At 47.8% G+C, this 24,021-nt stretch overlaps 1 protein-coding gene across 2 annotated transcripts in view; it reads right to left on the reverse strand.

The window, feature by feature from the left end:
• Positions 1 to 385: 385 nt before the first annotated feature.
• Positions 386 to 24,021, reverse strand: part of GASK1A (golgi associated kinase 1A) — an 82,418-nt gene continuing 58,782 nt past the window's right edge. The window contains exons 3-5 of one of the 2 annotated variants that reach the window (XM_073678051.1): positions 17,675 to 17,797; positions 16,350 to 16,453; positions 386 to 972 (exon numbers count right to left, since the gene is read on the reverse strand). In XM_073678051.1, the coding sequence (XP_073534152.1) occupies positions 768 to 972; positions 16,350 to 16,453; positions 17,675 to 17,797 (432 nt within the window). In that variant the 3' untranslated portion in view covers positions 386 to 767. The remainder of the gene's footprint in view (positions 973 to 16,349; positions 16,454 to 17,674; positions 17,798 to 24,021) is intronic. The other variant, XM_073678052.1, reaches the window with a different exon arrangement.

The raw sequence follows: 24,021 nt of genomic DNA on the forward strand, positions 1-24,021 counted from the left end.
ATTCATTCAGATCTAGGATGAATTATTTGAGTGTTCCCTTTATTTTTTTGAGCAGTGCATATATGATGCCACCAGTGCTATTTTTATCGCTGCAGAAATAGACCTGCGATACGTTTTTTAAATCCGCAGCATGCCAAGTTCTCTTTCAGTAAATATCTGTTTTATTTGCGGATTTTCTCTATAGACTTGAATGAGATAAGTAAAATCTGCAGACAAAAACATATATGCATTTTTAGTGCATTTCCGCAGCAGATACGCAATAAAAACGAATGTTACCCTCCCATGAGTCTATCAACAAAGTTTTATCAAAGCGCGGTAACTTAGTAAAGACGAATTCTCCAAAACAAAGTAGTTTATTTAAAACATGACATACCAAAAAGAAACAAAAAGTGCAGCTGAAAAAAACATGACACAAAAGCTCTTGTAAAGGAACGCCCTCAAAGGCAATGAAAAAACACAAGTAACCTAATTTATCTACTTGGTGCAGAAATACTGCAGCATCAAACAATGCACCAAATACTCATGGTGGGAACTTATCGTATGCATTTTGGTTCATTTTGTCAATTTACAATGACATGGGCCTCTTTTCATAGACACAGCAGTGAATATGATATCTATCACATAGTCGGACAGTGTCGCTTGGCTTTGTTGCACAGAATTTATAGTTTATTTCTTCTCTTCTCATATTTCTGGCAGCTTTGATTTCTTTTTGATGTTGGTTCTTATGACGTTTTCACATTTTCCAGTTCTTGGTGTTGAGCAGATAGTTATAGATGAGAGGTAAGTGGTATGGAGTGTTTTTCTATGTACTTCAATAGTATGTGTCCTCTCTGATCAATGGTTTCAACTAATTTCTTTATTCCCTGGAAGCCTCCATGGCTGCTCCAGAAAATATGGTCCATTTCCAATGACCTTAATAGCATGGTCTGTAAACATCCCGACCTTAGCACTTGCACTGCCGATTCAGGGAACCTAAAAGGGTATAATAATAACATTTTAGTGGTTGTGGCAAAGAAATTGTAATGAAATACATTAGAGTGAACACAGTGTCCGACAGAGCACGTGACCAGCATGGCGCCATATTACAGAGCTGCACAGTCTCCATGCAATGCCCTAAAGGCTCCATGGACGTGGCTCAGCGGTGGAGATGAGCCATAGCTATGTGCTGCCATATGGTGCTGCTTACTACTGAATGGTAATAAGAAGATTAATACTACAGCACCCCATGGATTACGGCATGTAAAGAATGCATATTTGTGGAACTGACCACAAACATGATGCAGGTTCCTTTTTCTGTCCTGTTGAAGATAATGCGAATGGATTTGTATCTTGTATCCTGTTTTGCACTCTTCACACCCTGTAGCGTACTATTAAGGTTTTTCCCTTACAATGAAAAAAAAGAAAAGAAAAATGTATTGATATTGCCTCATCCATAACTGGACCATAAAAAATGCCAAAAATGCTGTTTTCATTCATAACGCCTACCAAAAAAAATAGAAAGTAACATAATAAAAAAAAAATCATAAAAAGCGGCAGCACGGTTACTCAGTGGTTAGCATTGCAGCACTGGGGTCCTGGGTTCAAATCCCATCAAGGACAACATCTGCAAGGAGTCTGTATGTTCTCCCCGTGTTTGCGTGGGTTTCCTCCGGGTTCTCTGGTTTCCTCCCACACTCCAAAGACATACTGATAGGGAATCTAGATTGTGAGCCCCAATGGGGACAGTGCCGATAATGTCTGTAGAGCGCTGTGGAATTAATGGCGCTATACAAGTGAGTAAAAATAAATAAATAAAAAGAACAAAATCAGAAACAAGCCCCTTGCAGATATAAGAATAAAAAGGTTATTTGTGTTTAAAATCAATAAAATAAATATATGTGCTTTTACTGTGCAAAATGAGAAAAAAATTGGTATTGCCGTAATCATAATGATCATAAACCAATTATTCTGTCATTTATGCTGCACTGGTGAACACTGTAAAAGGAAAACTCAAAATTATGACAATTCCTTTTGTTTTCTAACCCCAAATACAAAAAATTTACAAAAGTTGAAGATCTTTCACCAAATGTTTCATATGGAGCTTGAAACAGGATGTAATAGTGGATGTAGTTTTTTTTTATTGTTTTTTTTTCTGTTTAATTCCACCTCTCGGTTGGAGGAGATATTAGCAAACAATGTATTTGGCACCTAAGGAGTTACACTTTTTTGTAAATTTAAGTGGGTGTTATCAGAGTTTCCCCTGGGAGTGTACTTCTTCTCCCTATATGATGCCAACCAATCATAAGCAGGCAGCAACACTCAAGGGAAAGAAGAACACGCCCCCACAATAGCTTAGAGCAGATTTCTCAGTATGGGAGATGTAATGATACAGTCTGATCTCCTGGACTGACCTCCTGCATGAGTCTGTGTTGGGGGAGGGGCAACACAGGTGGGTTGGGCGGTGTAACATTACAAACCTTTAAACAATGTATTAAACATTATGTGCTGTAAAATAATGACAATTTAAAAATACAATTCATCCTGAAGTAAACAAGCTCTCATCTTGCTATTTCACTCTCTTTGGTAGGTGTTAAGCATTAGGCCTTAGGTAGCGTTCACACAGCCAATGCAGCTTTGGTCCAAACACGTGCAGTTTTTATTGCTTTCCACAGGTTGCCCAGCACCAAAATAAACATAAATCCCTATCCTTGTCCAGGCTCTAACTAAACAGAACAGACCCTGGCTACTCATAAATGCCTGAGCTAGCCCCAGCTCAGTCAAACAAAACAGCTATTGTCCATATCAACTATTGATACTTAAGGAGAGCTCGGTGGTTCAGTGGTTAGCACTGCAGCCTTCCAGTGCTGGGGTCCTGGGATCAAATCCAACCAAGGACAACATCTGCATGGAGTTTGTATGTTCTCTCCATGTTTGCGTGGATTTCCTCTGGGTTCTCTGGTTTCCTCCCACATTCCAAAGACATACTGATAGTAATGTAGATTGTGAGCCCTGACGTGGACAGTGCCCATAATGTCTGTAAAGTACTGTGGAATTAATGGTGCTATATAAGTGAGTAAAATAAATAAATAAATAAAAATAAATCTTTGCGGTTCTCTGCACTCGGCCTGTGCATTTAATCAAGATCACATATGTCAGTGCAGGTGTAATGCAGGTGCCGGAATGCAACGCACAGAGACACAAGGCGAGAACAGTCAGAAATGTTTGTAAACAGTTTTATACAACAGGTATACTGAAACAAGGGATTAGCAACAAGGGTAATGAACAGTGGTTTGAAATATCAGAAAAATACTAAATTTCTCAAAATAAGGCGCAGTCTCTTAAAATAAGGCGCAGTCTCTTAAAATAAGGCGCAGTCTCTTAAAGTAAGGCGCAGTCTCTTAAAATAAGGCACAGTCTCTTAAAGTAAGGTGATGCCCTCAAGCATGAGAAGCACCACACAAGTTCTTTAACCGTGAATTTGGCCCTAGCGGGGGTCACCGGTTATTCCCGCTAGGCCGTGAGTCTCTTTCCGGATGAATTCAATTAAATCACGTTGTGCTACTTTAGCCCCAACCGTCCCCCTCCCAACCTGAGTACTTAAACCCAATTGTCCCCGGTACCGTGGGTGAGCAGTGGAAGTGACGGCCCTGCTCACGTATGCAGCTCCTCTCTGCTTGGCTGTTGGGGGCAGTCTCTCGAGCCTTGGATAGGGGGGTCCAGGCCTCGTCTGTCGGCGGCCGACGTCGGGTTCCGCGAACTCACTCAGCACAGCGATCAGGTTCCTAGTATCCTCAGCAGGCACAGCACTCGAGTCACAACTGTGAGGGATCCGGAGCTCTTTTACCGGTGCCCGGCTGGAGCACCTCTCAGGCCTCTGGATTTGGCCTGTCACGCGGGGTTTCTCAGGACGCAGGGAGCACGTCTGCTCCTCTCTGCTGCTTGGCGCCAAAGACCTCTCAGGTTTGGCGCGCTGGCCTCTTATCTCTCTGAACTCCTTCCTGGAAGTCACCTGATCGGGTCCAGCCTCTGAATCTGCCCTGCCTGCAACTTCCTTTGTGTATTTTGGTTCCGCTTGACTGTCTCTGGCCAGTAGATGGCAGTCTCGCTCCATCCTTGAAACGTCATGTTGAAGTTCTGTTACAAGCTTTTTAGCTCGTTCTACATTCCTCCCTCCTTTTTGCTCGCCAGTCCTCGGGCGAGTGGACTCCTCGCAGAATTGATGTCTCCTTCCAGGCAGTGCAAGCTCAGACAGGAGTTGGGCACACTCCTGCGTTTTCTGTTGGATTCGAGACCAGATAAACTCTTCCTGAGCATACCGGTTAGGAGGAATTCCGGCATTAGCCCGCTCAGTTCTGCGGGGCTCTTCTTGCGGAGGAGACTCCGGGAGATCCGAGGAATCAACTACTGGGGATTGCAAATCATTTCCTGACTCATTCTGACTTCCACTCGGGAGTGGCACCAACGGTTCTGACGGGCCCAACTGCATTGTGGCCCACCCTTCTTCATCCCCCAAGGTTCCTGTATGTGGCACTTCAGCCAACACGTCTGAGGGCCCAGCCCTGTTACAGACTTCTGCTTCAGAGGAGCAAGGTCGCAACATATTACGGTGCAACACCCTGGATGTCGCGGTGTCATCCCCTTCGGGCCTAACCTCGTAGACGGGGTTGTCTGGGTGAACCTTCTTCACCACCCGATATGGTATTGCCTCCCAACGATGGTCCAGCTTACTCCCAAATCATTTAGCCCTCACCAGCACTCGGTCTCCTGGCTGAAGCGATCCACCTGTGGTCGGGGGCCGAACTGCATGCTCTACTTCCTGAAACTTCTGAGCAACCAGTCTTCTCACAGTATGGAGTCGACGCTGGTGTTCTCGAATCCAGGTACTTGGGCTACTGCCCGGACCGGGGTCTTCTGAGTCTAGCTCCAGTTCGGTGATTTCTCGGCCACTTCTTCCAAACAGCAACATGTAGGGGGTGTAGCCGGTGGTTGCATGAACTCGATTATTATACACCCACACCAGCTTGGACACGAATTCGGGCCACTTCATCTTTTTGTCCGCTTCCAGTGTTCGCAACATTTGCAACAGGGTTCGGTTAAAGCGCTCGCAAGCCCCGTTCCCTTGCGGGTGGTAGGGCGTTGTCCGGGAACGGTCGATCCCATAGATGCGGTATAGCTCATCCATCACTCGTCCTTGGAAGCAGGCCCCCTGGTCAGAATGTATTCACTTCGGGCACCCATAAATCCGGATGAAATCTTGACAGATGGCCTTGGCTGCGGCTTCTGCCGTCTGATCTTTTTTTTTTTTTTTAAACCAATTATTTTTATTTAGGTTTCAAAAATTTTAACAGCAAACAGTTATCAATATACATATAACAATTCACATAACGTGTAATAATACAGTCAAAACCCTCTCCCCCCTCCCCCCTCCCGCCAATACTCCTTATGCCGGGCATAACTGGGAACATTGACAATCATATTACCGCCATCCATGCGGACCATATTTTCCCAAAAGTTCTCTCTCCATGCCTCCGCCTATAAATGCTTTCCTCTAAATGCATCACCGTACGTGTCTGAGCAATAAATTCCCTCCTAGTGGGGGGTTCCGAATCTGTCCATTTTCGTGCTATTAGTTTGCGTGCCACATATAGCAATCGCGCTATCGCCACTTTGTAATGTTCTGAGACAGGTATTCCATCCACCTCCCCCAAAACACACAGCACCGGGTTTCTGTCAATTGTACATGTATAAGCCCTCTCAATTTTGCTGACAACGAACAACCAATAAGCCACCAACCGTGGGCATGACCATAGCATGTGTAGCAGTCCGGCCTGGTCCGTGCCACATCTAGGGCAATTGGAATCTCCCCTCAAGCCCGCCTTGTACAGGCGCAGCGGTGTTTTGTATGTCCTATGTATTATGTATAATTGGGAAATCCGTGCCTGCTCGCTTAAAGAGATCTTCGGGGCATATTCTAGAATCGCCTCCCATTGTTCTGTTGTGAGGGTACCCACCTCCCTTTCCCATTTACTCTTTGCAATGAGGTGATTCCCCCCCAGATAGGAGTGCAGTAGGTCATGATATAAGCTCGATATGACTCCCCTCGTCCCTCCCTTCATACACACAAAGTCTAGTACAATGTCACCCTGAACCGTCATGTCTCCCAATCCACACTGTGCCCTCCAAGCATGTCGAAGCCTATAGTATTGAAATCCCCATACCAAAGGCAAATCAAATTCTTCTCTCAATTTCTCAAAGGTCTTCAGGTCCGTTCCACTCTGCAGCTGGCACACATATCTCACTCCTTGCGCCTTCCAATTGCCCATTTGACACAGCTTATTAAGTTCCGGCAGATGTTCATTGCCCAACACCGGTGAGTACTTAGTCAGCCCGTCCACCCCCCTGATCTTTTTAATAGTGTCCCATACCTTCTGAGTCAAGCCTAAGGTAGGATATATTGCTCCCAATTTCTTAAAGGTACCATCCTCTAACGCCTGGACCAGTGGGCGTCTCCCCGACACATGTACCAGCACCCGGCAAGCTGCCCCTCCACAATCGGGCTCTCTCCATCCCCTGACATGCTGGCCTTGTACTGCCAAGAAATAGACCAAGGGATTGGGAGCGGCCAATCCTCCCTCCTCCTTCCCATTTTGCAGCGTTCCCAATTTAATCCTTGCCTGCCTCTTGCCCCATATCAAGGATCTGAAGATAGAATCAATACCCTGAAACCGTTTTTTTGGTAGCCATATCGGTGAGTTGTGCAAAACGTACATTAGTTGTGGCATAAGGACCATCTTAATCAGGTTAGTTCTACCCGTCACCGTCAAAGCCAATTGGCACCATGCGCCTATTTTCTTTTTAAATTTCTCTAGCAGAGGAACTAAATTCAGATCCGTGAATCGTGTCAATGGAAGCGCCACCCATATCCCAAGGTATTTAAATTGTGAAACCAGCTGGAGCTGCTTCCCCCTCTCATCTATCTCCTCCACTTTTATTGGTCTATCTACAGCCATGACATAAGACTTGTGCCAGTTTATCTCCAGTCCCGAAATGCTCCCAAATTGTTTAATTACATCCATCGTGCACCCCAATGTCTCTCCTGCATTTTCCAGAAATAACAGGATGTCATCGGCATACAGTGATATTTTTTCTTCCAGCCTCCCAAATTTAAATCCGACCACTCCTCTCTCAGCTCTTATTTTGGCCGCCAGGGGCTCCACAGCCACCGCAAACAATAGCGGGGACAGCGGGCACCCCTGCCTTGTGCCCCTATGTAAGTCAAACATCCCGGACCGTTCACCATTCACCTTAACTACCGCCCTTGGGGATGAGTACAATAACTTCACCCAGGCCATGAATGCGGGGCCAAATCCCATTATTTCCATGATTTTCCATAAATATTCCCATTCCACGCTATCGAATGCTTTCCTAGCATCCAACGACATCACTATTCTCCCGCCACCATTATCAGCAGGCAGCTGCATATTAAGAAATAATCTTCTCAAGTTAACAGCCGTGGAGCGGTTGGGCATAAAGCCCGACTGGTCCTCGTGAATAACAGTATGCGCAACCCCGGTGAGCCGGGTGGCCAGGATCTTAGCGAGTATTTTGACATCCGTTGTCAACAACGATATGGGCCCATACGACTCCGCATCCATGGGGTCTTTCCCCTCCTTTGGCAGAACCACTATCACCGCTTCCTCCATTGATCTCGGTAACGCCCCCTTCTCCAAAGCCTCATCAAACACAGATTTCAATTTTGGGGCTAGCAGTTCCACCAGCTCCTTGTACACCTCCCCAGGTAGACCATCAGCACCCGGTGATTTGTTATTGGGCATAGACAGAATTGCACATTCCACCTCCTCCACACTCACAGGTTCATCCAACCTTAACCTATCTTCCTCAGACAATTTAGACAGTGAGATGCCCTCCAAGAATTCCTCTACGGCCCCCTCTGTGTCCCGTACTCTTGAATTGTACAGTGCCATGTAATATTCCTTAAAGACCTCCAATATGTCCTTTGTGTCTGTCAGAGTCGTCCCCGCTTGGTCTCTCAACCTGTACACCCTGGAAGACTCCCTCTGTGCCGCAGATATCACCGCCAACAAGCGACCCACTCTCTCTCCTTCCTCAAAGAATTGGGCTTGCTGAAATGCCCTTTTCCTCTCGGCTTGCATCATGTGCAGTTTATTAACTGCCTCCTGTGCCAATTTTAGTCTATTGTGAGCTACACTCGTTGGCGCCAAAATCATGTCTGCCTCTGCCCTTGTCAAGTCATCCTTTATTTGTTGATCTGCCAATTTAGTTTTGGTCTTACACCGTGAGATCTCACTTATAAAGAGTCCCCTCGTAAATGCCTTCATAGCCTCCCACACCACTGTAGCCTCAGCACTCCCTTCATTAACTTGGAAGAAGTGCTCTAGTTCTTTGGTTATGCCACCCATATCCACCACTTTAAGCCACGTCGGGTGAAGACGCCAACCTCCCCTCTGACCCTGAGCAGATCCCACTAGAAGCGTGACAACCATAGGACTATGATCCGATAGAGTCCTCTGTAGGTATTCCACCTCCCCCACCATCCCATCCATAGCAGTATCCCCAAAAGCCAGGTCTATCCTTGACAGTGTTCCGTGTGTAGCCGAGTGACACGAGAAGGTCCTCTTACCCTCATTTCGTACTCTCCACAGATCCACCAGCCCCAGCTCCCCCACGTAGGTGCCAAATGCAGTCATTCCGTCCCGTCCAGCTTCCATACCTGCCGGACGTACTTTATCCCAGTGATCATTCATGGTGTTGTTAACATCTCCCATAATCAACATCGGAGCCTCCCCCCATCTGGCCGTCAAGTCCATTACTGCTTGAAGTTCCTTTTTAGAATAAGGTGGAGGGATATATAAAGCCACTAAAATCATTTTGTGTCCATACAATCTGCACGCAATCCATACATACTGCCCTTCACTGTCTACTTGCACTGCCAGCTCTTCATAATGAGCGTTTTTGTGTATTAGGACTGACACCCCCCTGGAGTACGAGGAATAAGTAGAATGATATGTCTTTAACATCCACCCTCTCGATAGCCAGTGCCTAGTATCTCTAGTGAGATGGGTCTCCTGTAAGCACGCAATCATAGGATCACAAGATCTGATGTGATTCAGAACTGCTGCCCTCTTAATCCTGTCAGATATACCACGTACATTCCAACTTAAAATCCGAACCGTACGGTTACTCATTGTGCATTAGAAAAAACAATCCACCATCATCAAGTAACATCTTTCCATTTTGTTCCCCAGCATACCAGGTCAAACAGCATAAGCAACCCCATTTTCCCGCAAATCCAACCCATCCACCTCCCCCCCTCCCTCCCCCTCCCCCCACCCTTCTCTTGTCACTCTCTTCCCAACGTGAGAGTGGGAGCTCAAAGAACCTGAGCAACATCGTAGTATACCGCATATCAACATGCGTCGTGTCCTCCTCCAGCATTGGCAGTCTCTCCACCACATAATCAATAGTATGCATAGTCCCGAACCATTAATCAAACAAATTAACTATAAAACTATAAAACGTAGATCCCAGCGGGGGTTTCTCCCCCTCCTCTGCGGTTTCGCAGAGCAATGTAGAACCACAACCCTGTCCAGTAGTCAGGATAGCAGGGTCGTGTATTCACCGTGCCGAGTTCTCAGCTTCTCTCAATTTGCTCCGGTTCCGCTCCAACCACGAAGCGGCCTCTACCGGTGATGGGAAAAAATTGACCTTTCCAAAGGCTTCCACTCTTAATTTAGCAGGATAAATTGTAGAGTAATTCACATTCAAAGAGCGGAGCTGTTTCTTCACTTCACCATACCGTAGCCGCAGCTTTTGCACCTCAGCCGAGTAATCCGGGTATATTTCAATGCGTTTGCCCTCCAGGGTGAGATCTGTCAATTTTCTGGCCTTACGTAAAATAGTGTCCCGGTCTCTGCAGTTCAGGATTCTGGCTAACATCGTACGAGGGCCCTCTCCAGGCACTGGGGGTCTCATGGGCACACGATGGGCACGCTCCACAGCAAACACCCTCGACAGGATATTAGACCCAAACTTTCCCAGCAGCCAGGTTTCAACAAAGGTCGTGGGGTCAGCACCCTCAGCTCTTTCAGGGATGCCCACAATACGCAAATTGTTCCTGCTTGACCGGTTTTCCAGGTCATCGTTTTTATTAGCCACTACCGTGATCCTCTGAGTGTGCTGTTGTTGCGTCTTTTGCACTGAGGTTAAATGATCTTCTGTTACGCCAACTCTGCCCTCCACCTCAGTCAATCTGGCTGTAACTTTCTGCATAGAAGCCTCAATGCCTCCCATGTCGGCTTTCAGACCATTCACCTGCTTTGTCAGAGCAGTTAAAGCAGTCTTGCAGTATAAGACAGCCTGGAATACATCTCGCAGAGTCGGCTCTGCCTCATCTGAACTTTCAGCTGCCAGCACAGTGTCACCATCCCCCTCCTCCTGCTGTACATTATGTAGCACAGGCATCTCCTCACCGTCTTCCTCCTCATCTCCATGCTTCTCACTGCCTTCACTTCCTTCTTCATCTGCCTCCATGCCCCTCGCATACCTGTGCAGCCGTGCTGAAGCCTCCAGCCTCCGTGCATAGGCTGTGTTCCTCCTTCCCGCCTCTTCCTCTGTCTCGGTGCCATCTTGGGCTGAGGCACTGCTGCAGGCCCCGGCATCCTTCTGCCTTTTGCGGCCCATGTTGGTCTCTCTGAGTCTGGCAGAAGCTCGCCTCTGACTCCCGGGACCCTCAGACAGCAGTTCCTGATAAGGGATTTGGCTGATTCGGGCTCTGTGCAGGATAATTGAAGCTAATGGTGGTGGAGAGGCACTGCCACCCGACCTCTCACATCAAGAGCTAGGCCACGCCCCCCGCCGTCTGATCTTTAGTGGGCGTCACTACTGCAAACTTGGTGAAATGATCAGTCATGACTAAACAGTGTCCATAACCGTTGTATGAAGTTCCTACCATCAAGTAGTCAATCATCAAGACTTCCAAGGGGGCAGAAGTTCGGATGGTCTGAATGGGAGCTCTTTGCTCCGGGGGCTTGTTCAACTCACACTGGCGACATGTTCGGCAGACCCCCTCGACTTCTTGTCGCAGTTGAGGCCAATACACCAGCCGTTGCAACCACCGGGTCTTTTCTACTCCGAAGTGAGCACCTCTTCTATGAGCTTCTTGGGCTAGCTGTGTTACTAGTGCTCCTGGAACTACCACTTGCCAGGTAACATCAAACTCTCGAGGCAGCTGGATTCTTCGGCATAGCAAGCCATCCTTCAGGAGGAGCCTCTCCCACTGGCCTAGGATTTGTAGGGTAGTTGGAAGTGAAGCGGCTCTGGTTTCCTGGTCGGGTCTCTGATTAAGGGCGACCCATTCTCTCAACTTTGCTAGCTCCGGGTCGGATTGCTGCAGATGTATCCATTCGTCTCTTGAACGTCCCAGAATCTGAGTGGGCCTCGGCTCCCCTCTGGTCTCTTGGGCGTCGACCACAGCAGCGGCGAACTGGCTGAAATCCGGGATCTCGTCGCCTTCGAGCTCCTCATCTCTGTCCTTCTTCGGCCCCGCCTGAGTGACCTGGGACAGGGCATCTGCATGTGTGTTCAGGGCCTTGGACCGATAGGCGATTTTATACTGGAATTTGGACATCCTTGCGACCCACCGCTGTTCTAACGCGCCCAGTTTGGTGTTCTCCAAGTGGGCCAAAGGGTTGTTATCTGTCCGCACTTGCACTTCTGACCCTGACAGGTACTCAGCAAACTTCTCGGTCATGGCCCACACCAGTGCCAGTAGCTCCAGCTTAAACGAACTGTAGTTGTCCGGATTCTTCTCCGTATCTCGGAGTGACCTGCTGGCATACGCGATCACTCGCTCTTTCCCTCCTTGTACTTGAGCCAGCACTGCTCCCAGCCCATGCAAGCTTCCATCAGTGTACAACATGAACGGCTGCGAAAAGTCAGCGTAGGCCAGAATCGGGGCATCTGTTAGCGCCATTTTCAATGCTCGGAATGCCTCTTCTTGCCGTGGGCCCCACTGAATGGGCTGCCGCTTGGCTCCCCCGGCTGTTCCTCTCAGCAATTCATTGAGCGGGTTCGCAATCTTAGCGAAGTCTTTAATGAATCTGCGGTAGTATCCAGCGAGCCCCAGGAATGCCCTTAGTTCCCTTAGATTGGCGGGCGTGGGCCACTTCTGCATGGCAGCTACTTTCTCTGCAGTGGGGTGCACCCCTGCACTGGACACAGTGTGCCCCAGATATTCAATTTCTCGTTTGAAGAGACGACACTTACGAGGCTTAATTTTCAGGCCGTGCCTTTGTAGCCGTTCTAACACTTGTTCCAATCGGCGGAGATGATCCTCAAACGTTGCGGAATAGATAATTATATCGTCCAGATATATTAAAGTGGCTTCAAAGTTGAGGTCCCCCAAGCATCTCTCCATCAGCCGTTGGAAGGTTCCTGGCGCATTTGTTAGTCCGAACGGCATTCGATTGAACTCAAACAGGCCCATAGGGAGAACAAAAGCTGTCTTCGGACGATCCTTCTCAGCTACTGGGACCTGCCAATAGCCACTGGCCAGGTCGAGGGAGGAGAAGAATTTGGCGCTCCCTAGTGCAGATAGAGACTCTTCGATTCGGGGGAGTGGATAGGAGTCCCGTACTGTACAGGCATTCAGCTTCCGATAGTCTACGCAGAATCTCAGGGTACCGTCCTTCTTTTGGACCAGCACGATCGGAGCCGCCCAGGGGCTCTGGCTTTCACGGATCACACCGTTCCGCAACATGTGGGCCAATAGCTCTTTCACCTCCTGGTACATTTGAGGCGGGATCTGCCGATATCTCTCTCGGATGGGAGCAGTATTTCCGGTGGGTATTTCGTGCTGAATGTCCCGAGTGCACCCGAAATCATCTTCATGCTGTGCAAACACTCCCTGATATCGCTGTAGAAGTTGTTCGATCTGCCTCACTTGTCCAGCAGAAAACTCAGTCAGGTTAGCTTCCATTTCTTCCAGGAGGTGGCGTCCAGCCAACGGTTCTCTTCCATGTTCCTGGCTATTGAGGGACACCTCTAGGGTCCATGGTTTTCCTTCCACAGGTGCCAGCCCTATAGCGTCAGCTCTAGTAAGGGCCTCCGGCATTACGCACACTCGCGCCACCTCTTGTCGGGGCAACAACTGTAAACTGGTGCCACTTAAATTGATGCAGCGCACGGGTACTCGACCGTGCCGCACGGTAGCCAGAGTTCGAGCAATCAGGAGTCCAGAGGGCGCTACTTCTCCCTCCATTGGTTCAACTTGAATGTCCACGCCCTCTAAGGACACATGTGCCAGCACCGGCAAAGTGAGTACAGTCTGTCCCACCGGCAGTGTTATTGTGGCTTCGGGCGGTATCGATACCTTACCAAGGTACTGGGAGGTAGTGGGCAACTTTTGAATCTGACTGACCCGCACGAGGTGCTGGAACACTCTCTTGTTAGCTGGGTCTCGAGTGGCGCGGGTCCAGTTGTTTTTGCTACAGCCCTCAGCCAGGAACTGTCCGACTTCTTTCAGCACATTCATGCCCAGGGTTACAATAAGCCCATCGCCTCCGGGCCCGGTGGTCAGTACAATCCCTTTTCGACTGAGGTCCTTTCCACATGCCCGCACAAACATCCATACTACTCCCGCTACTGGGATAGGTAGTTGATTAGCCGCCACCAGTTTGACAGTGGGTTCCCGGCAGGAACGAGCGACTTCAGGAAAGTGACTTTGGAAGTACGTCTCAGGCATAGTGGTCACTTGAGACCCGGTGTCCATCAAACAACGGATCCGCTGCCCATTGAATTCAGCCCAGATAATGGGCCTCTCGGAGACAATGTCTTCAGAGCTCCCTCTTCTACTCTCTGAAGCTCGAGACCCCACGGTATGCTCCACAACCGTGGGGCATTTTAGTTTAACGGCTGTCCCCTCCTCCTCCTTTCTCGGTTGGGACAGTCTTTGGAGATATGCCCCCTACCTCCGCAGGTCCAGCACTCCGGTCCTCGTTCTGCCGATAGGTCGGGTACATGTCGTGCTGGGGCCGGATAGGAACGTCTTTCTCGTTCTGGTCTCCGTCCGCGTTGAGCAGTACGGTCCGTCGGCAAGGGGGCAGTAGGAGTCTTCCTAATAGAATTCAGCTCACCCCGAATGTCTCGAATTTCCTGACGTATTTCCCATACCCAATCAGGCTCTTGGTTGGTGAATCCAGGAGCAATTGCCTCATGACTTCTAACTGTGGCTTTGAGAACAGGAACTTCTCTCTCCAGGACTCTAGCTTCAGCCCCTACCTCCAGGAAGCCCATATCAGGGCTCAATCGCAGCCGCTCCTTCAGGATCTGCCTCAGGGAAGGGTCTTTCAAGCCAGCAATCAGTTGGTCACGCAACACCTCATCCAATGATCCCAGTCCTCGGTTCCCATCTCGAGTTTTCTTAGTGATATGGGCTGTCACTTCCTGTAATGCATTAACATACTGATTTACTGTCTCATTTTCCCCTTGGACCCGCTGAAACAACCGTAAGCGCAAGTGTCCCAAATCTGTAGTGTCACCGTGCATGTCCTCTAGAATTTTTATCACTTTATCCACGGTGTCACGGTCCCCAGGTGGACGGTACATCACAGTCTGTCGGGCCTCTCCATCAAGGGTTAGGAGGGCCAACTCCGCCTGGGCTAGAGGGTCAAGGGGATACATACGTAGCATACTTCTCAGTCTTTCTGCCCAGTCCCAAAGTGACATGCCATCCCCTGTAAACTTGGGAAGATGGCTGAGCATAGCCCCCTGGGGTATATGGCTCCGGCCGGACCCAGCCATAGACTGATCCGCCATCTCTGCGTCTGAATGTTGCATCCTGCCGACTACGCCAAATGTAATGCAGGTGCCGGAATGCAACGCACAGAGACACAAGGCGAGAACAGTCAGAAATGTTTGTAAACAGTTTTATACAACAGGTATACTGAAACAAGGGATTAGCAACAAGGGTAATGAACAGTGGTTTGAAATATCAGAAAAATACTAAATTTCTCAAAATAAGGCGCAGTCTCTTAAAATAAGGCGCAGTCTCTTAAAGTAAGGCGCAGTCTCTTAAAATAAGGCACAGTCTCTTAAAGTAAGGTGATGCCCTCAAGCATGAGAAGCACCACACAAGTTCTTTAACCGTGAATTTGGCCCTAGCGGGGGTCACCGGTTATTCCCGCTAGGCCGTGAGTCTCTTTCCGGATGAATTCAATTAAATCACGTTGTGCTACTTTAGCCCCAACCGTCCCCCTCCCAACCTGAGTACTTAAACCCAATTGTCCCCGGTACCGTGGGTGAGCAGTGGAAGTGACGGCCCTGCTCACATATGCAGCTCCTCTCTGCTTGGCTGTTGGGGGCAGTCTCTCGAGCCTTGGATAGGGGGGTCCAGGCCTCGTCTGTCGGCGGCCGACGTCGGGTTCCGCGAACTCACTCAGCACAGCGATCAGGTTCCTAGTATCCTCAGCAGGCACAGCACTCGAGTCACAACTGTGAGGGATCCGGAGCTCTTTTACCGGTGCCCGGCTGGAGCACCTCTCAGGCCTCTGGATTTGGCCTGTCACGCGGGGTTTCTCAGGACGCAGGGAGCACGTCTGCTCCTCTCTGCTGCTTGGCGCCAAAGACCTCTCAGGTTTGGCGCGCTGGCCTCTTATCTCTCTGAACTCCTTCCTGGAAGTCACCTGATCGGGTCCAGCCTCTGAATCTGCCCTGCCTGCAACTTCCTTTGTGTATTTTGGTTCCGCTTGACTGTCTCTGGCCAGTAGATGGCAGTCTCGCTCCATCCTTGAAACGTCATGTTGAAGTTCTGTTACAAGCTTTTTAGCTCGTTCTACACAGGCTCACCTGAACAGATTAGTCATTTCTCCCAGAGCAGACTTCATACATAGAGGCCTGATTCCACCAGTCTCAGTATCCCATTTATGCTTCCAGTGCCAAACAGAAATGTTCAACTCTGGGCACGGTTTACACTGAACAGACTGCTTAGTGCAGTTTCCATTTAGAGAGAAACCCCAGCATGTCTCTCTCTCTCATCTACAGCTCACATTTTGGCTGGCCACTCACCAGTAGCACCCTCAACTCTGCTTGAGCCAGAACACTGACACTCCTTCATGAGACTGCCACTCCATGAAGCTACTTCCTGCTTCTTAGCAAAACCCTACAGGTGTATCTAATCAAGACCCTGCAGAGCTGGGATTTACCCTCTCCTTCTTAGCTATGCTACACCTTGTTGACAGGAATGGCTTTTAAAATACAGGGCTGAAAAAAATGTATTTCAAAAGAAATAAAAGGACAAAATGCATACAACAAAAAAAAAACTGCTATCTTACCCATCAATCCCTTGTAAAAGCCTAAAGTTCAGATTGTCATCAGGGTGATTGGGCCTCCCAGCATTGTCAATGTAAACTAAATGAGAAGGGTCACTATGACGCACCTAAAAAAAAGCCAAAGCAATATTATTTATTTATATATATTTCAGAATTCTGCATGACAAAGTCTCTGGCACACCAAACATAGGGGTGGGCAACTGCTTGTGCTTAAAGGAGCATCTCAAATGACCTGGCACCTGAGGCTTGTGATCACCAAGAAGCTTAAAGGGTTAAAATCAAGTTATCATCTATCCAACGGAAATCCGAGAATCAGGCTCTGAAATGTTGTCAAAAACTCTTTAAGATATTTTTGTATAGCAGTACTTGTTAGATACTGTAGAGCAATGTTAGTGGACTAGTTTGTGCATGGAGCCTTAATTTGTCATGGAATGTTGGTTTGTTGGTGTTATATGAACACTAGAAGAGCAGTTGTGTATGGTGGTGATGGCAGTATATAGCTTTTATTGTTTGACCACTGTAAAGAAGGATTATTTGGCCAATGTATAGTACTGATATTTGGCTATATATAAGAGATAGTATTTTTTTTTTTTTTTTTACATTTTATTATAATAAACCATATGGATGGGAGATGCCAGAAGAGGGTACTTAACACAGCACCTGTAATGAAGCACTGTCATTGGAATGCTAGCAGCTCTTAAAAGGGCTTTCATAGACAGGCTTTGCACAAGCCGCTCATTCTAGAAGGTCTCAAGGAAACCATGACTTTCACCCTGAAACCCCTATACAGGAATCTGAACTTATGCAGGGCAAAACCGGGTTGTGTTCATGGAGTGGGGGCTAGCCAGTGAAGCAGGCTGGCAGAGAATAGTCAGAATGCTGAATCGGAATCAAGAGGACAAGGTCAGGCACAAAATCAAGAGGTAATCAAAACACAAGTCAAAGACAGGAATTCTGAGCAGGAGCAAAGTAGCAGGAGTGAACCAGGGTAAGTGAACTTATAACTGGCAGTTATATGTAGCTGCTAGAGGTTTAAATAGGAAGTGACTCTGCTCAAGGCTCACAGCAGGGAGCTGATATCAACAGATAACCAACACCCTGCAGTACGCCCTATTTTGGCAGTATCACAAGTCCCAGCCAGACTAATGTAACAGGACTACGCTTACATCTCCCAATGCCATTGGCAGTGCAAACATAGTACTAGCTAGCGGCAGAGGTCTTAGGAGATAGGTCAGACGTGGCTGTAACAGCCCACATGCTGTAACAAAGGCAGTGTATTGCTGGAGATCATCAAAGCAGCCATAGTCTTACATAATGTGAACACCTACCAGGATATGTACTAAAACAAGTTCATTCTGGTTGCGACATTTGTCATGCAGCAGCTCCTCCACACAGGACTCTGTTGGCTCAGGGTTAAATCCACAACAGTATCTGTCTAGTCGATCCTGAACCTGATAAAGTAAGACATTGAAAGAAACTGGTTAGTAGAGATCCTCATTTATGTAATTCTTCACATTATCTTGATATGTCAGCCAGATTTTAATAGTGATTAGGTGAAGTATAATGGTGCCCACAGAATGAACGTGCGCTCTGTCGGGCACCATTTTTGGGCGTGTGCGCCTGCTGGAGGCGAACACTCAGACGTAGAAGACTGCGTTTGAGTGTCTGTCTCCGGTAGTCATATATTCCCAAAAATGATGCACCCTTATAGTATATGGCCCCGACGATGCACACGTCCAAATCCCGTTTTGCGAACATAAGCCTCGACGAGGCCACCGGACAGGTGCCTGAATGCGATGTGAAAGCACCCTAATTCTTGATCTGACTTACATCTGACAACTGCTGTGGCCACATTTTAGGCATTTATTGTGCAGTTAAAAGGGTTGTCTCTACCCTAATAGGGCGTAGAAATACCATGAAGTGGGGTCACCTTTTCACGACTTTGTTCTTTGAGCCAAAATGGTGAGTAACTCTGTGATAGTGACTCAATCCATCCCTGTAATATAAGAGTAACTGAATGGTCGCCACGCATTGCTACATTTTCCTGCCTTTAAAAGGGTGTTCTCAAATTTAAAAATTATCCCCTATCCACCTATTTTCTTTAGTAACACCTCACTGTTATCCCAGGAATCGTTAGCTAATCATTCATTGCTCAAATCATTCATTATCCTCTACTACAATGCCAAAAGTAACAAACCACCTGCTATCAAAACAGTGGACGGTCATGAAGGAGTTAATGAGACATATCAGGAATTGTGACAGGTCCTCTTTAACAGTATTTGTACAGTAAGTTCCTCAGTGCCATGTATACATTACAAAGTGCTTGTCATTTGCTGCAGCCATAGTGTACCTTTTTCACCATTGCAATATTTGCTTCTATTTTGCAGCATTTTGTTCTGTAGCTTTGATTTTCCTACAATTCAACATTTGGCAGGATCAGGCACAGCAGCTGTTACAGAATTACAAATTCTTTCAATTTCTTAACATAGTGAAGCTGTGACTAAGCCTCATCTTCAGAGATACATATGCAAATATGAAGAAAACCATTGTAAACTCTAATGTTAGAGATATTATAATTAGTGTTGAGCATTCCGATACTGAAATATCGGGTATCGGCCGATATTCGCAGTATCGGAATTCCGATACTTAATTCCGATACTTTTACAATATCGAATACCGGAATCGGAAGTTCCCATAATGCCTGCGCTCTGCAGTGTCTCTGAAGGATGACAAGCTGGATGGCAGCGCTCAGCTGCGATCCAGCCTGTCATGAGAATGCCATCCCAGCGTGGGAGAATTCTCCTGATTGTTTAAAAGCCGGCGGGCGGTAAAAAGCCGCCGGCTTTTAAACAATCACACGGCCCCATACTACTTCCGCGCAGCCTCCCACCCCGATCCTCCGCTCCCCTCGCCACCTCCCATCCCGATCGTAAGTTAGGACCGGGCGGGGAGCGCAGCACCAAGGAGCGGGGAGCGAAGAACCCGGGCGGGGAAGCCGGCAGTGAAAAGACTTCACCGCCGGCTTTCCCGTTCTGTGCTGCGCTTTCCCGCCGGTTATTTCAAATGAACAGCTGAGGTATCAGGTGATGCCGATCAGCTGTTCATTTGAAGCAGCCGCGGTGCCCTCGGAGGGTTCATGTGAGTTCATGCTTCACTGCATTGCATGAACTCACATGAACTTTCCCACGGTCGCACAGGTCAGCCTCACCTCCCAGACCGGTCATGATTGGTGTGTGTGGGTGTCTGTGCGGGTGTGCGCGGTGTGTGGGGTGTCTGTGCGGTGTCTGCGGGTGTGTGCGGTGTCTGTGCGATGTCTGGGGGTGTGTGCGTGCAGGCAGACATAGGCCGATGTGACACTACTACTCCCATCGGCCTATGTCTGTCCCCCGTCCACTTGTGCCAGCAGGATCAGCTCGATGGGAGCAGTAGTTCCCATCAGCCTGATCCTGCTATTTAAATTGCCCTACTGTGTCCCCAATAAATGTTAAATACATGTCATTGGTGGCCAGTGGTTACCTACAATAAATTAGTTCATACATTACCTGTCCCCGCCGATCGCCACCTAAAATAAAGTAAAAAATAAAAAACTACACCTATACTCACCTAGACACCTAATTCCCCGAAGCCATCGATCTCCTGTAATAAAATCTAAAATAAAAAACCACAACCTTATCCTTACCCCTCCGTAGTAGTCCACGAGTGTCCCACGAAGATCTCCAGTTCAGAGCAGCCACATAGAATGTGACCGCTCTGAACCGCTGCCGCCGCTAGAATGATGGGGCCGTAAAGCAGCCCCGTCATTGAATAAGCGGGTTCGCCGGAGTTCAGGCAGCGCTGCTCCGGTCAGCTCCTTTACGGCCCTGCTGAAATTCCCACGGTACAGCAGTGCCGTAAAGGAGGTCTCTGGAGCTGCGCTGCCTGAATGCACTCCGGTGACCTCAGTCAGTGGCTCCCGCTGCCGGGAGCGGACGTGTTCCCGGCAGCGTGAGCTTACAGCAGCCATGCACAGCTGTCACCATCTCCAGATGACACAGCTGTGCATGGGAGATCAGCGCAGGAACGTGGACAGGTAACTATTTTTTTTTAGTAAACTAAGAATTAAATAAAATGGTGTGCTTTATTTCAAATAAATTATTTTTTTCTGGGTGTAGTGTGTTTTTTATTTTTAACACTTTGTAGGTTAGTAATGGGGGTGTCTTATAGACGCCCATCATTACTAACCTGGGCTTTATGGCAGCTGGCGCTGACATGAACCCCAACTCCATTACCCCCTGCCACCGCACCAGGGCAGCGTGGAAGAGCGAGGCTCAGTGCCAGAATTGGCGCATCCTATGGATGCGCCATTTCTGGGGCGGCTGACGGCTGGTGTTTCTAGCCTGGGAGGGGGCCAATATTCATGGCACCCTTCCTGGGCTATTAATATCAGCCCCCAGCTGTCTGCCTAGCCTTTGCTAGCTATTAAAATAGGGGGGACCCCACGTCATTTTTTTTGGGGGGTCCCCCATTTTAATAGCTAGTAAAGGCTAGGTATTCAGCTGGGGGCTGATATTAGTAGTCTGGGAAGCTCCGTGGGTATTACCCCCTTCCCAGGCTTCAAACATCTGCCCCAGCCGTCTGCTTAACCTCCGCTAGAGACTAAAATTATGGGGCATCCCACGCCAATTTTTTTTTTAAATAAATCCTTTATTTTAACACTAAATGACATTTGAGGAGTTAATAAAGATGCAGTCCCTAAATTATTATTTATTTTTTAATTAATTTTTCCCAAAAATTTTGACGTGGGCTTTGTCATATTTTTGTATGCCAGCCAGGTACAGCATCCAGCTTCTATTAACGCGCCATTTTCTGGGGTGGCTGCGGACTGCAATTTGCAGTGGGGGGGAGGCCCAGAAAGCTTGGGCCTCCCTGCGCTGCAGATTCCATCCTCCAGCTGCCTAGTTGTACCTGGCTGGACACAAAAATAGGGAGAAGCCCCACGTATTTTTTTTTTAAATTATTTCATGAAATATTTTTTTTTAAAAAGGGCTTCCCGATATTGTTGTGTCCGGCCAGGTACAAATAGGCAGCTGGTGGTTGGGGGCAGCCCGTTCCTGCCTGCTGTACCTGGCTGGACACAAATATAGTGCGAAGCCCCACGTCAATTTTTTTTAAATTATTTCAGGAAATTCATGAAATAATTAAAAAAAAATTGACGTGGGGCTTCGCACTATATTTGTGTCCAGCCAGGTACAGCAGGCAGGAACGGGCTGCCCCCAACCACCAGCTGCCTATTTGTACCTGGCCGGACACAACAATATAGGGAAGCCCTTTTTTTCTTAATTATTTCATGAATTTCATGAAATAATTAAAAAAAAAAATAAGTGGAGCTTCGCCCTATTTTTGTCTCCAGCCAGGTACAACTAGGCAGCTGGGGGCTGGAATCTGCAGCGCAGGGAGGCCCAAGCTTTCTGGGCCCCACCCGCTGCAAATTGCAGTCCGCAGCCACCCCGGAAAATGGCGCGTTCATAGAAGCGCCATCTTATGGCGCTGTACCCAACTCATCCAGGGCCCTGGTGCGGTGGCTCACTGGGTAATAAAGGGGTTAAGGCCAGCTTGGCATTATCAGCTGGCCCTAAGCCCGAAATTCATGGGGTCACGCCAATATTAGACATGACCACCATGAATTTCTAGTAAAGTATTTAAAAAAAACACAAACACCCAGAATAAAGTCCTTTAATTGAAATAAAGACACAATTCTTTATTGTTCTAAATTAAACCATACCTACCATCACGCCCATTCCAGCTGAAGCCAACGATCTCCTGCAATAAAAGAAAAATAATAAACCAACCTCATCCTTACCTTCCCATGGATCCCACGACAGCTTCAGCTCTGCTACATCGAGATGACAGGCTGGACCGCAGCAGAATGCTGCCATCCAGCCTGTCATCCCGCAGACACTGAGAAGCGCAGGCATGCTTGCGCTCCTCAGTGTCTCTCTGTGACGTCATCCAGATGAGCCGAGTTCATGTCCAATGAACTCAGCTCACCTCATGCACGTCACTGACAGCGTGGGAAAATTCTCACGCTGAAGCGCTGAGTGCAGGAGAATTTTCCCACGCTGTCAGTGACGTGCATGAGGTGAGGTCATGTCCAATGAACTCGGCTCACCTCATGCACGTCACTGACAGCGTGGGAAAATTCTCCTGCACTCAGCGCTTCAGCGTGAGAATTCTCCCACGCTGTCAGTGACGTGCATGAGGTGAGCTGAGTTCATTGGACATGACCTCGGCTCATGTTTATGCTGTCACAGAGAGACACTGAGGAGCGCAAGCATGCCTGCGCTTCTCAGTGTCTGCGGGATGACAGGCTGGATGGCAGCGTTCTGCTGCGGTCCAGCCTGTCATCTCGATGTAGCAGAGCTGAAGCTGTCGTGGGAACCATGGAAAGGTAAGGATGAGGTTGCTTTATTATTTTTCTTTTATTGCAGGAGATCATTGGCTTCAGCTGGAATGGGCGTGACGGTAAGTATGGTTTAATTTAGAACAATAAAGAATTGTGTGTTTATTTCAATTAAAGGACTTTATTCTGGGTGTTTGTGTTTTTTTTTTTACTTTGACTATGGGGTTAGTAATGGGGGTGTCTTATAGACGCCTCTCCATTACTAACCTGGGCTTGATGTCAGCTGGCATTATAAGCTGACATCAACCCCAACCCTATTACCCCACTGCCACCGCTACAGGGCAGTGGGAAGAGCGAGGCTAAGTGCCAGAATTGGCGCATCCTATGGATGCGCCATTTCTGGGGCGGCTGACGGCTGGTGTTTCTAGCCTGGGAGGGGGCCAATATTCATGGCACCCTTCCTGGGCTATTAATATCAGCCCCCAGCTGTCTGCCTAGCCTTTGCTAGCTATTAAATTAGGGGGAACCCCACGTCATTTTTTTGGGGGGGTCCCCCATTTTAATAGCTAGTAAAGGCTAAGTATTCCGCTGGGGGCTGATATTAGCAGCCTGGGAAGCTCCGTGGGTATTACCCCCTTCCCAGGCTTCAAACATCTGCCCCAGCTGTCTGCTTAACCTCCGCTAGAGACTAAAATTAAGGGGAACCCCACGCCAATTTTTTTTTAAATAAATCCTTTATTTTAACACTAAATGACAAGTACAGTAAGCAACACTGTCACTGTACTTCATATATATGTGACTGACATGTTTCTATCTATCTAATCTATGTGTGATTCTCTATTCTTTCTATTCTAAATTGTCGGGTACAGATGCTGAATTGCCGGCCGGCTTTCTTAAAGAGACGGTGCATTAAAACACTATTATTTTTTTTAATAAATCCTTTACACTAAATGACAAGTACAGTAAGCAACACGGTCACTGTACTTCATATATATGTGACTGACATGTTTCTATCTATCTAATCTATGTGTGAAGCTCTATTCTGTCTGTTATAAATTGTCGGGTACCGCTGCTGAATTGCCGGCCGGCTTTCTTAAAGAGACGGTGCATGAAAACACTAATATTTTTTTTAATAAATCCTTTACACTAAATGACAAGTACAGTAATCAACACTATCACTGTACTTATTATATATGTGACTGACATGTTTCTATCTATCTAATCTATGTCTGAAGCTCTATTCTTTCTATTCTAAATTGTCGGGTACCGGTGTATGCGCTGATGAATTGCCGGCTT

The sequence above is a fragment of the Phyllobates terribilis genome, unplaced genomic scaffold (assembly GCF_046119375.1).
Source record: "Phyllobates terribilis strain yellow unplaced genomic scaffold, ASM4611937v1 Scaffold_4__5_contigs__length_816908805, whole genome shotgun sequence".
NCBI lineage: Eukaryota > Metazoa > Chordata > Amphibia > Anura > Dendrobatidae > Phyllobates > Phyllobates terribilis.